This window comes from Pongo pygmaeus, chromosome 21, assembly GCF_028885625.2.
Source record: "Pongo pygmaeus isolate AG05252 chromosome 21, NHGRI_mPonPyg2-v2.0_pri, whole genome shotgun sequence".
NCBI classification, from domain to species: domain Eukaryota; kingdom Metazoa; phylum Chordata; class Mammalia; order Primates; family Hominidae; genus Pongo; species Pongo pygmaeus.
Genome location: NC_072394.2, coordinates 36,282,309 through 36,296,555, shown reverse-complemented (window position 1 = coordinate 36,296,555; position 14,247 = coordinate 36,282,309). Strand labels below are relative to the sequence as shown.

The window sequence follows — 14,247 nt, the reverse complement described above, 5'->3', positions numbered from 1 at the left end:
GTCACCCAGGCTGGAGTGCAGTGCTGTGATCATGCCACACTGCAGCCTCAACCTCCTGGGCTCAAGCAACCCTCCTGCCTCAGCCTCCTGAGTAGCTGGGACCACAAGCACGTACCACCACACTTGGCTAATTTTTTATTTCTTGTAGAGACAGGATTTTGCTATGTAGCCTAAGGTGATCTCACACTCTTGGGCCCAAGCAATCCTCCTAGCTCAGCCTCCCAAAGTGCTGGGATTACAGGCGTAAGCCACCAGGCCCAACCAAAATACATTTGTTTGGCTGGGTGCAGTGGCTCACGCCTGTAATCCCAGCACTTTGGAAGGCCAAGGTGGGTGGATCACCTGAGGTCAGGAGTTTGAGACCAGCCTGGCCAACATGGTGAAACCCCCGTCTCTACTAAAACTACAAAAAAGATTAGCTCGGTGTGGTGGTGCACACCTGTAATCCCAGCTACTCGGGAGGCTGAGGCAGGAGAATCGCTTGAAACTCGGGAGGCGGAGGTTGTAGTAAGCCAAGATTGTGCCACTGCACTCCAGCCTGGGCAACAGAGCAAGACTCCATCTCAAAAAAAAAAAATTGTTGAATGAATGGCTTTCATAGAATAAGTAATTCATTTGCTTCTTTACTTTGTCAGACAATCAGTGAGATTGTCTGGGTGAAAACAGACAGGTCCTCAGGGTGGGAAGGGAGACCTAGCTCCAGAGCGGATCCCCTCATCAGCCCCTTGTGGAAAAGACAGGAGACCCAACTCTTCTGCATGGCTGACCCTGCCGCTCCATTCCAGGTCACCCTGGGTGATCCCAGGTCCTGTTGCCTGTGGCCTTTTCACTGTCAGTAGGAAGTGGCCGTGGGAGAGGGTTGGCCTCTAAAATCCCAGGGTTTGGTCACATTCAGGGTCAACACCTTCTAAGGGAGTCAGGGATGCATCTCTGTGATCCAGCTCCTCCCCCACCACAGCGACAGGGAAGGCCTGGGGAGGAGGTATGTGTGTGACTGGATTCTTGTGACTCCACAACTGTGGTCTTGGACAAATCACTTTATCTCTCTGAGCCTGGGCTTTCTCTGCTGCAAAATGGGGTAACGAATGGTTCTGCCCTGAAATAGTTCTTGTGTGGGTTCAGTGAGAAGGTACAGATTGTCTGTTCTTCGTTTATGTTCCCTAAATGTTTCCACTCTGAAGGGGGATCCTCCTCTGCTTCTCCCTCAGAGCTACTCTGCGGGAATTTGCACCAGTTTAGCCAGTGCCTCGTGGAAATCTAGCCTGGGATTGGTGCAGAGTCTCAGCTGCAAGACCCAAAGTCTTGCATGTCTAACCCAGCTCCACCTGGCTCCTCTGTGGTCTGGGCAAGGCCAGCATACAGCTGAGCAGGAAGGAAGGAAGCAGTTTCTGAAGCGGGGTGCCCAGGCCAGACCGGAAGAGACGTGGATGGGGAGACAGGGGAACTGGGTTCATGAATTTGCTCTGCTGGTACTTGGCTGTGACACTTGGAAGCACCTTGGCGCCTCGGCCTCCTCATCTGTAATTCATTTCGTAAATGTTTACTGCAGGTCTGGTGACTGTGTGTCATGGTTCATCTTGAGTTCACAAGCAGGCCAAGGGTGGCTCCAGGCCTTTCTTGCACAGGCATTGAACGTGACCCTCCGACCTCTCTATTGTTACATCTTTTCCCCTGCTGAGACCTCATCAGCCTCCGATCTTGGCTGAGATAGCACCTCCTCCCACAAACCCTCCTGAGCCAGGAGCCCTCTTCCCAGTGGGACTCACTACACAGAGGACCCAGCCTGTGGTGGTGATGATGATGAAGAAGTGGATGGCTACGGCCTTTCTAATTTTCCCACCAAACTGTGAGCTTCCAGACAGCTGGCATAGAAGTACCCAAAACATGTTTGTAGAATGAATGAATAGCCTTCACAGGCTAAGGAACCCATGGCTTCTTCACTGTCACGGACTAGCAGTGGGCCCTGGAGCTTCTCTGAGCCTTGGGCTTCACATCCAGCACATGGGGCTCGCGAGACCTGTGCTTCCTGTGTCTCCCCAACTGAGTTCTCTCCACCCCGCTGCGGGATTATAGGCCCCCAGCTCACAGCTAGAGTGGGTTGAATAATGTCCCCCAAAATTCACATCCACCCGAACTCTCAGAATGGGACCTTATTTGGAAATGGGGTCTTTGCCGATGTAACTATGCTGAGGATCACAATGAGATCATATTAGATTAGAGTCAGCTCCAAATGCAATGACAGGCATCCTTATAAGAGACAGAAAACGACACAGAGAAGGCCACGTGGAGGTGGAGGCAGAGCTTGGGACAGTGCAGCAGCCGGCCAAGGAGCACCCAAGAATGCTGGGAGCTACCAGAAGCCACAAGGGCCAAGGAGGATCCTCCTCCACCAGACGCTCTGCTGATACCAGCATTTTGGACTTCTGATCCCTTGAACTGTGAGAAAATACATTTGTTGTTTTAACTGAAGTTGGTGTGTCCACGTTACAGGCTGCTGAGGTGGCCTGGCCACGCACCTGCCCGGTGTTATCTCTACTTGGAGCAGTGGGGTTTGACTCCACAGGATCGCAGCTGCTGCAAAGCTGTCTCCACATCACTGAGGGAAATGGAAGGCAACCTTAGAAGCTTCGTCTCTATCCTCTCCTGGCCCCAAATTATTGCCTGAGAACCTGATTTCCTTTCTCCCTTTCTTTGTTTTCTGTTCCTTCTTTCCTTTCTCCTTCCCTTTCCTCTCGTCCTTTCCTGCCTGCAATTGCCTTAGTCTCATGCCCTTCATCCCATCTAGCTCCAGCCTCCCTCTCCAGTTCTACCTCCCACCCACTCCAAGCAAGCCCCTTCCCCCAGCCAACTCCTGCCAAGGCAGCCCCTGGCCTCCCTGCCATGTCTCCCTCAGCAGGTTCCCTTGGTCTACAGTGCTCCGCCCCTCACAGGCATACGTGGAAAATCTGCTCCTTCACGTGCAAGCTCAGATCCCACCTCCTCCTGGCACACCCTGGCGACAGTACTTCCCTCTGACTTTCCACCACACCGGTGTTCACATAAATGTCTTCGTACCTGATCTGTGCCAGGTGGACCTAGGGGCCAGGAAGTACAGTGACCTCGCCATCTGGTAAGGGAGTGGGAAATGATGAAGAGACAGCACTGAGAGGTGGGCAGCAGAGGAGGAAGCAGCAGCTCTTGCAGGACAGAGAGGGCTGTGTCCAGGAGGGGAGGGCCACAGGGCCAGAGCACATGCTCCAGGAGACAGGGAAGTCTGGGTAACAGGATCTGAGGTTCAAAGGGAGATGAAAATGGGGGCCAGGTCATGAGGTCAAGTTAGCCATTCTGAGGACTTGATCCTGTCAACGTTGAGTGTTTGAGTGTGGGCTCCAGCCCACCTACATCAGAATTACCTCAGGAGTCTGTGAAAATGCAATTTTTGTTTTTGAGACAGTCTCACTCTGTTGCCCAGGCTGGAGTGCAGTGGTGCAATCTCAGCTCACTGCAACCTCTGCTTCCCAGGTTCAAGCAATCCTCCTGCCTCAGCCTCCCGAGTAGCTGGGATTACAGGCATGTGCCACCACGCCCGGCTAATTTTTGTACTTTCAGTAGAGACGAGGTTTCACCATGTTGGCCAGGCTGGTCTCGAACTCCTGGCCTCAAGTGATCCACCTGCCTCAGCCTCCCAAAGTGCTAGGATTACAGGCATGAGCCACCGCACACCTAGCAGTGAAAATGCAATTCTTGAGTCTCCACCCAGCTCGGGATTTTTCACAAGCTCCTTGGATAATGGTGACGCACCTTATTCTGCCCAGAACAGGGGAGGATGGAGGCAGACTGAGGGATTCGAAAGGACCAAGTGTCACGATCAGATCCACTTTTTGGAAGAAACTGGTAGCACCAACTACATACTTGTCTTATGTTCTTGGTTCTGCCTCCATGGTGGACACTGTCGGTGCCACCTACTCGGCAACTATCCCTCCTTCTTCCTTGTTACCAGAAGCCCAATTCTATCCAGCATCAACTTAGTGGGCATTAATATATGCAGGGAAGGGAGGCTCCACCCCTAGCCCTACGGGAGAGCCCTATTTGTCCCTTTCGTCCTGTACAAACATTCCAGACTCCCTTGCAGCAAGAAGTGGCGATGTGACAGTTATGGTCCATGAGGCATAAGGGACCAGTTGTGAGATGACTCTGGGGAAACCTGGCCTGTTAACATGGGCTCAGGTGAAGGAAAAGCTGGTGGGTGCTGGGCCTGCTGCTTCTTGACACTGGGCATGTGAGGAAGGGCCATCTTACAACCAAGAGACGGCAAGCCTTCCGGCCAGGTGTGGTAGCTCACTCCTGTAAACCCAGCACCTTGGGAGGCCAAGGTGGGAGCATCGCTTGAGCCCAGGAGTCCGAGATCAGCCTGGGCAACATCGTGAGACTCCCCCTCTACAGAAAACTTTAAAATTAGCTGGGAGTAGTGGCATGTGCCAGCTACTCAGGAGGCTGAGGTGGGAGGATTGCTTGAGCCCAGAAGTTTGAGGCTGCAGTAAGCCATGATTATAGCACTGTACCCAAGCCTGGGTGACAAAGTGAGACCCTGTCTCAAAAAAAAGGAAAAAGCCTCTATGTGTGCAGGATGCCAGAGCAGAAGGATGCAAAGAATCTGGTCCTTGAGGACATGGTTCAGCCACTACCCCAAACCCAGAACTGCCCCCTCGCCCCACCACCAAGACTTCTTGTCCTGAGATTTTTAGACTGTAACCACCTTGAGGGCAGGGACTCTGATGCCTGTACTCCTGGCGCCTTGAACAGTACTTAGCACACAGTAGGTGCTCAATAAATATTTGTTGACTAAGTTTTCGTAAATAAGTAAATGTCTCCATTGCCTATACCAGTGGGTTGAGGCTTCTGTTGCTTGTAGCCAAGGAATCCTGACTCAGTAACTTCTCTCTCTGGCCCCGAGAACCTCTTGAGAACAGGAGAGGGGCTGGGTATTACTGAACACTGTACCCCACAGGCCCTGGCACAAGACCCACACTCAGTAGAAATAAGCAGCTATTGCTCAGAGGAGTCACAAGGCCTGCCCTGGACCTGGCTTCTGGGTTCACCAGAGCTGGAGGGTTGAGTCTGCAAGTTCCCCTCACACAGACCTAGGGCAAGACGCCCTGTAACAGCTGATGAGAAGAGCTTAAGAAAGTCCACTGGGGGCCGGGCGCAGTGGCTCACGCCTGTAATCTCAGCACTTTGGGAGGCTGAGGTGGGCGGATCATGAGGTCAGGAGATCAAGACCATCCTAACATAGTGAAACTCCGTCTCTACTAAAAATACAAAAAATCAGCCGGGCATGGGGGTGGGCGCCTGTTGTCCCAGCTACTCGGGAGGCTGAGGCAGGAGAATGGCGTGAACCCGGGAGGAAGAGCTTTCAGTGAGCGCGATCTCAGCCTGGGCGACAGAGCGAGACTCCGTCTCAAAAAAAAAAGAAAGTCCACTGGGTCTCCCACACCAGTGATACCCAGGGGCCACACCAACTGCAGACTGAGGGGGTGGAAGCTGCCAGCAAGCACTGCCACTAGATTTGTCTTGAGGTGAAAGAACTTCTGAGACTAGCCAGACCCAAACTCCACACAAGTGAGGAATTTTTAAGCCACTGTCTTCAAGTCCCTCCCAGTTCTAAGTGTGGCAGCCCTGGGATGACGCAAGGAGGGGTGAGGGACAGGGCATGAGCCGCTCCACACAGACAGGACCTCAGGACTGATCTGCTCCCGTCCCCTTGCTTTCCAGGTGAGAACAGGAGCCCCAGGGAGGGTAGGCAACTTGCCCCAGGGCACCCGGTGAGCAATGATAGTGTCTCATTATGAACTCAGGTTGGTTTTACTTTAAAAGGTTGGGAGCGAGCACAGGAGGACAGGGATGTCCTCTCAATACTGCAAATTTGCATGCAAAATTAAGGATAAATATGTAGAGATCTACCTTTCTGAAGAGGGTCCGCAGCATGCATCACACTCTCAAGGGGATACAAGACCAAAGAAAAGGGGACAGAGTGGAAGGGGCTGGACCAGAGTCGTATGTTGAGTCTCAGCAATCCTGAGGTGACCTCTGTGTCCTAGATTCTCAGTCACTGCCCTAAACTTCCTCCCATGGGAAAGGCCATTTCTTCAATGTTCCCGATGAGCCTTGTCTGATGGGAGCACCATGGCTTCCAACGGTAAGGCTCCTGCTGGCACTGCCCATCAACACTGGCAGAGAAGAAACAGGGAAGAACCTGGAGTGCCCAAGAACCAACTCACCCTGAACTGTACCCAAAGAGTCCCCAGGCAAGGTGAGGGCCAATCTAGAACTTGAACAGACTTCTAGTGAGACAACCTCTGCTCTTTGGTTCAAACAGTTGACGCATGTCATGGTTAAGTCTTCCATGCTTCCAGACTCCACTGTACACCTTGCTGGTCTGGAAAGGGTCAGCTCCCGAGGCAAATGATAGATTAAACACAACAGCAAAGTATGAAAATTAATCGAGATATTTAATAGACAGTGCAAACCATAATTTCATCTGAATATAAATGTATGCACATGTTTCCAATGAGTTATCTATCAGTTATCACAAACAGCAACAAGGACCTTATAGCTATATTAGAAAACTGTATAGCTGGAACTTAATTCTAACAATCTCACTTGCTCTCAAGAGAACACCATCCATTTCAAATCAATGTCACAAACTCCAGAAGACCAGGGGAGCAAGGGGGTGAGGAGTGGGCCAGACTGGTAAACACAGGGCCAATACACAGGTGATGGACAGAAACACAGCTCTGGAGGAAATCAAAATCAGATGCATTATTACAGCTAAGGGCAAGGAAAAGCCTATGGCTTTTGAAAAATGACTTTTCTGCCAGTACCATACAAGTACACAAAGAGATGTGCGGCAAGTCAACTGACTTACAAGGACAGAGGCTACATTTCAGGTCATTTCAACTGCAACCGGTTGACCCTTTCCATTGAGGATTCAGCAGTGGAGTCAGCATAGTCCAGAAGCTCAATGTTGGATTTGCAAATACCGTTTATTTTACAGAAATTCAACATTATAAACAGCAGGCACTTCCCACCCCACCCGCCCCCCTCCCTCCCCCCCGTCCCCCCAGGTGCAGACCATGCTATGCAGAGAGTCAGCAGCAACACGGCCCTACTGCTTTGGAGTGAGAGTCTAGAGCGATGGAACCTGCCTGCACCACATCCTGCCTGCCCCGCACACGCACACGCCTGCTCGCTGCGCAGGCCACCACAGTCTGTCTGGGCCCAGCCCGTGCTGGACCCGTTACATGGATCCAGCCCAGTTCTCCAATTCCTTCATGTCGTCATCCTCCTCTTCTTTCTTCTTGGCTGTGTGAAGACAGAAAAGGCTATTTAGGATGACTGGTGCGTTCAACATGTTCTGGCCGGAAATGAGGGCTGCCTGTGCTCCATGGTGTCTGTCAAACAGCCCTGCCCTGTGGCCAGCCTCCTCTCCAGGCTGTAGGCAGACTGCTCCTTGGTGCCTGAAAGCTGCAACATACAACTCTGGAAAACCAAGCACAGTTTGGCAGCACCCACCCTCCGCCTCCAGCAGGCCCAGACCAAACAAGGATTGTACACAGAGGCCCTCAGGATTCCCACGAGGCTTCGGTCCCAGAGCCTCCAAAGTGGGAGGACAGTGGGAAGAACCCCACAAGAGATCTAATCCTTGCCAACTCCACCTCAAGTGGCTTGACCCACGGCCACACAGCTCCAGGAGGCTTGCCTGACGGCCTCTGCCTACACAGGACTCCAGGCAGCTGACTCTACTTGAGGGGGCCGTTTCCTCTTTATACACGGGAGAGGGAGGTGACCACAGCTGGTCATGCACTGCCCCCAGGGTTCTCTCTCATGCCACATCAAATTGCCTCACTTTTTCTGGAAGTTCTGTGTGGATTACTTCTACCTGGGGGTGAAATATTGTGCGAGGGGATGGGGGAAGGGAAGAATTGAAGGGAGGAAACGAAGGTTTTATAGAATCAGGTCTCTAAAGGAGTCAAAGCTGTTTCCTTCCCCCAGGGGCTGCCTCTAGGGGCCGGGGCTTTTGCAGGTGTGCACAGCACAGGATGCTAGAGAGGGGGAAAGAGCTGTCCTGGACTCACGCTCTCACATGTTCTCACAGTGCCTGGAACTTTCTCTTCTTTAGTGAAATAGGAAAAATCATTCTACAAAAGAGGCTGTCAACTGGGGGTGATCCTCCCAACCCCTACCAAGGGACATTTGGCCATGTCTAAAGACATTTTCGGTTGACATAACTCAGGGCGGTTGCTACTGGCATCTAGCAGAGGCCAGGGATGGTGCTGGACATCCACAGTGCACCAGACAACCCCGCCCCCACCCTCCATCTCTCGGCCCAGAGAGGTATCCGGCCATGTCCATACTGTCAAGATTAAGAAACCCTGCTCCAGAGAGAAACCAGAAAAAGCCAGGTGACATGGCCTCTGTGGCCACTACAATGGATCCTGTCTGGTTCTCAATCTTGGGCAAGCTCAGGACACAAACCAAAGCCAACTGACCACAAGATCACCCGCCACATGACCTCATGGGTGTATCATGACTCTAGAAGCACTCACCGGGTTTTGATGGTAGGGCTATAGAGGGAACATTTGGTAGAGGGACTGTTTCGGGTCCACTGATTTCCAGCAAATTCTTGTCTAGTTCCTCCTGTTCTAGTTCTTCTAATTCCGCCATGAGCTCATCCTAGTAAAAGGAAACACAAAGTGAGTGCCCTCCCTGGGAATCCCAGCCCCCGCGGTCATGCCTCCTACCTAATTAATGCTCATGGAGACACACACCCCTCTGAGAAGGTCTGCAGGGAGGTGAACTCCAGGTTCCAGACCCTGTGATTCAAATATCCTAAAGCAGCTTCTACTGGGGAACGTATCACTGCTGCACATCACTGATGTAGACCTCTGGTGTCCTGCACTAGATTGTAAGCATCTGGGAGAGGGGATCATATCTTTGCCTTCCTATTTCTTTGGCTCAGAGCTGGGCACACGAGTGAATGCTCAGAAATGTTTGCTGATTTGAAATGAACTCGATTCATCCATCAAACTCCAGTGTGAAAACATGAAAACCCTGGTGTTGAGAGCCAAAGGTAAGAGCTGTAGGCTGTTTTCTCAGTTACACAGCGGGGGTCAGAAAGCACAAAGAAAGGTCCAGCAGAAAGGACCTGACCTTCAGGAGACACAAATCTAGCACACAGTGAAGTACCTTCAACAGGGGCTGGTACCGTATTTTAAAAACCTAAGAGACTCAAGGTCCCAAATTGCTACAGAAGAAACTGGCAGGTGGCCGAGATCCAGACAGATACCCCGGGTCAGGGGTAAGTGCCCCCTCCTTGCTCTACCTTTCCCTCATGCTGGAGCTGTCTCAGGGCAAATCCTGTGAACTTCTCCAGGGCATGGTCATCTCTGCTGCCCAGCTCTGTGCCAGGCCCCACCCTGGAAAGGTGCAGGCTAGCTACTTGTTCAAATCAGTTAGTGACCTGAAACCTGCTGAAGGGTCCTGACGAATGTTCCTTTACCCTACCTAAGCTTCTACCCCAAATAGGGAAAGTGTCCCTCAAAATGTAGAATTCAGGGAGGGTTAACACCATGCCCTGTCTCTGTCCAAGTCCAAATGCTCCCTGCTGAGAGCCTTCAAGAGCACATCAAGGGACAGCCTCAGGGTGTCATTTGGGAAGCTTATGGGATCTGTACAAAACTACTCACCTCATCAAACTCTTCTCCAAACCCTACAGGTTTTGAAATTGCTGTTGAAATCTCTTCCGCAAGTTCTTGCTGGTCAGCAATGTCCTGCATTAACTCATCAACTTTATCGATGTCCCTGCAAATGCAATGGACAGGTATCATATCAATTGATTAGGCTGCGTAAAGAGTGCCTGCAAGGCAAAGCAGGAGCAGAAACTGGGCCCCACACAATCAGCTTCCCAGCCACACCCCCTGCAATGACTCCCTGTGAGGGGTTACTTGGCATTATTGCCTCCTCCCCTTTAAAATAGAGAATCATAGACTCAAGGGGACGGGAATGTCTTTAAGACACTACCCAGTCCAACACCCTACAGGTGGCACTATCAAGGTCCTACATGCAAATTAGTAAAGGTATCAGATAAGACCGCAGGGCTTTAACTCCTGGGCCAATAGCTCTTTTTCAAGTCGAGGGGTAACTCTGTACAGGGGGAAGTAAAAGCACAAATCACAGAAGACAGCCATGCCGTCTAATGGGCCTTCCATCTACTCAGTCCACCTATGGATCCTCTAGGACCCCAAAGGAAAGGCAAATTCTGCAAATATGCAGAATTTTCTTCTACACGCTGACAATCATATAAACCTATATTTACTCAAGCCAATATATACACATATATGTCAACATTTGCACAGTATTTAATGAGCTGCACTCTGCTAGGTTTCTAGGAGAACACAGAAATGAAGCATATATGGTTCTCATTCAAGCAGCTCGGTCCAATGAACATCCACCCTCAGACAAAACCTCATTTATTTGAAGGCTACTTCTCCTGCAACCTCACATTTCTAAAGCAAGATCAGCAAGCTTTTTCTGCAAAGGGCCAGATAGTAAATACTTTAGAATTTATGGCCAGACAGTCTCTGTTGCAAATACTTAACCCTGCTACGTAGCACAAAAGCTGCCACAGACAATATGTAAATTAAGGGGCATGACTGTATTTCAACAAAACTTTTAAGGCCAGGCACAGTGACTCACACCTGTAATCCCAAAACTTTGAGAGGCCCAGGAGGGAGGATCACTTGAGGCCAGAAGTTTGAGACCAGTCTGGGCAACACAGTGAGACCCCATCCCTACAAAAAATTTTAAAAATTAGCCAGGCATGATGTCACACACCTGTAGTCCTAGCTACTCAGGAGGCTGAAGTGGGAGGATGGCTTGAGCCCAGGATTTTGAGGGTGCAGTGAGCTAGGATTGGGCCACAGCATTCCAGCCCAGGTGACAGACACAGCAAGACCTTGTCTCAAATAATAAAACTTTATTTACAAAAATAGATGGCAAGCCCAGAGGGTGCATTTTCCCACCCATTGGACAGCACAGCTGAGTACCCAAAAGGAAGCAAAAAAGGCTCCTAGCACCCCCAAATATATGCTGCCAAATATGAGCACTACAACAAATACAGATTTTCTGAATTTTTTTTTTTTTTTTTAATTGAGATGGAGTCTCACTCTTTCGCCCAGGCTGGAGTGCAGTGGCGCAATTTTGGCTCACTGCAACTTCCGCTTCCTGGGTTCAAACGATTCTCCTGCCTCAGCCTCCAGTAGCTGGGATTACAGGCGCATGCCACGACACCCAGCTAATTTTTGTATTTTTAGTAGAGATGGGGTTTCAACTATGTTGGCCAGGCTGGTCTCGAACTCCTGACCTCAGGTGATCTGCCTGCCTCAGCCTCCCAAAGTGCTGGAATTATAGGCATGAGCCACCTCGCCCAGCCCAAATGCGGATTGTATTCATGAGAGAGGACTTCATTTGGAGCCTCCTTACCTTGGCCTTTAGTTACAACTGTAACAAGCTTGGTTATCTAGTTTCTTAGGTCACTGCCATGACAGGTAGCCATACAGGGGAAGAAGGACTGCTGAGGGCAAGATCACTATCAATATGACAGCTACAGCCAGAGAGCAAGGGAGGAGGCAGAAAACGCCATCAAAAGCAGACATAGGAACAGAGAGATCCAAAGCCCTTGGATGAACCACACGTTTCAGGGCCCCTGACAGCATCAGGGAAAAATCATAGGCACCGATTCTAATCCCAGTTCTAGCCAAGCTCCCATGTCACACAGGGCAAATCAGCTTCCCTCTCTGGGACACAGCTTCCCCACCTTCACATTCACAGGTCTGGACAAGAGGACCTTCTAAAGGCCTTTCCAGCTTGAAACTATGCTCATCACAATAACCCTGAATTATTCAGAAAGTATTTTTGCATCCCATGAGATCTGCTTCCAAAGGCACATCATCCATTTTCGGAGTTCCAAAAAAGAATGAGAATTAAAACAAACTCAGGTGCTCAAATAGGTAAGTCAAGGGATCCGTCTACCCAAGGCCATGGCCTGGGTACGAGGCATTCCGGGACTAGCACTGCCCTGTGGCGCAGGGGCGGGTGGACACATACATGTTGTCATGGGCCGCCTTCATGGCCTTGGCGGCATAGCCCATGTTCTTGAGCACCTCGGTGTTGGTGTTGGCATTCTCCAGGGCCTCCCGCTGGAACTCGATGGTTGATAATGTGCCGTCGATCTGCGCCAGCTGCTTCTCATACCTCTTCTTACGCTTCAGTGCCTGGAGGGCCGCTGCATGAGGGAGAAAACAGGGTTTCAGAGAGTCCCGGCACAGGGTGAGGTTCTAGTGTCACTGAGTCTTTTCCCCAACTCTACTGGAAGCACCTCTGTTGCTGCTTCCACTATAGCAGAGGGTTCATAAATTCTACACAAAGAGCACATTCAATTTTCTACAAAAACATAAAATTCACATACCTCAAAACACGGCCAGTAAACAAGCACACAAGCCAAAGTTCAACCCTCGGGTAACCACGCACACACACAAGTCAAAGCATGGACAGGCCACCCGAGGAAGAAGATGCTCTGGGGTCAAACTCCCTTAGGGTCAAAGCCCAGCTCACAGACTCAGATGAGCTACTTGGCTTCCCAGATGGGGTCAGTGTGAGCAGCAGATGACATACTGTATGTAAACACCTGGCACATTCGTCAAATGCCCCTCAAAAAAAGCAGCTCTCATTATTATAAAGCAACTTTAAAGTACTATTTTATGCCAACTAAATTACAGAAATCATAAATATAATGACTACACCAAATACTAGATCAGTTTGGGTTAAAAATGCTATTTCACTCATAGCCAACAACTCTGTAAATTGTTACAATGCTTCCAAAAAGTAACACGGCAACACACAGCAACAACCATCACGATGTTCTTACCCTCTGACCCACTAATTTTAATTTCCTTCTGGAAATGTATTCAAAAGCAAGAAGCCCCATGTCTGAAGATGGCTACTACAGCATCCTCCATCATCGAAAACAAGACTAAACTAACAAGCCAGACAGAACTCCTTGCCACAGCCAAACCTAGAGTCTGGCCATTTGGCTGGGTCAGTGGCATCATCTACCTTGGCTTCCTAGCACGCTGAGACCATGGAGATCATCTCATGTTAAGGTCCAGACAAGGCAAGCAATTGGACCAAGGTGAATCTGTGGCACAACTGGGACCAAAACCACATCTCCCAACTTGAAACCCAGATTTCCTTCCCCTCACGGTCTCAGTTCCACTCTTCACACTGAAAAATATCTTTAGCACACATCTTAGATGATGTTGGGGCACAGGACACACCACCCCAAAATATGACTGTAGGAGACCAGAATATACCACTCCCCCAAAATATACTTCTTTGGCATATTTTGAGCTGGTTATTCTAAGAAACTAGAGTAGCTCAAAAAGCTGTCCTTTTGTTTAAAAAAAAAAAAAACAGTACATTTAAGAAGAAAATCTACATTACTAAAAGTATCTGTGCCAGGAAGAGGGCTGCTCCAGACAACTTTTATTACCTAAGAGACCTTGTATCTGCATAACAACACATCCTTTATTCACCATACAGTAATTCTTCCCTTCACCCTCCCATAAGTTGTGTCCCCCACAACAACCCCCAAGCCCCTATTCTTTTCTGTAGCTTAGGATGCTATATAAGCTTCAAGCATCTGACTCTTCTTCAAGTCTCATATTTTGTGGGATTTCCACATGTACATATGTAACTAAATATGGTTTTTCTCTTGTTAATCTGTCTTATATCAATTTAGTTTGTAGCCCAGCCAAAGAAACTAGAAGGGAACTATTTTTTGCTCCCCTGCAATAGGCATCAAAAGCTAGGAAGGAGGCTTAGCACAGACTCTGTCAGAAGAAATGGCTGAGCTGGACTGGACTGGGTCAGGAGCACTAGCCTCACACACACATGCACTCAGCACGCACACTCCCCCGTGTCCTGGAGTTCTGGACCACGGCCATCTCCTGCAGACTGGAGGTCAAAACCCCCTCCCCCATGAGGCTGTGGTTTCTCCATATGTCACATGAATAGGTCCCATGCTCCTTCTACTCACACCCCCTGTTGGCCTGGGATTCCGTCCTAAGGACCATTTGCCAAGGGAAAACGGCTTGGCCTGCGTATAGCACACAGTTCCTCCAAAAGCAGCAGAAAAATTCTCCCAGCCAG

The 14,247-nt window shown here is 50.0% G+C and overlaps 1 protein-coding gene across 1 annotated transcript in view; it reads right to left on the bottom strand.

Moving 5' to 3' along the window:
- Nucleotides 1–6,467: 6,467 nt before the first annotated feature.
- CHMP4B (charged multivesicular body protein 4B) overlaps nt 6,468–14,247 on the bottom strand; it is a 43,425-nt gene continuing 35,645 nt past the window's right edge. Inside the window, exons 2-5 of the mRNA XM_054467496.2 lie at nt 12,145–12,322; nt 9,726–9,840; nt 8,586–8,712; nt 6,468–7,341 (exon numbers count right to left, since the gene is read on the bottom strand). Of these exons, the coding sequence (XP_054323471.1) occupies nt 7,277–7,341; nt 8,586–8,712; nt 9,726–9,840; nt 12,145–12,322 (485 nt within the window). The 3' untranslated portion in view covers nt 6,468–7,276. The remainder of the gene's footprint in view (nt 7,342–8,585; nt 8,713–9,725; nt 9,841–12,144; nt 12,323–14,247) is intronic.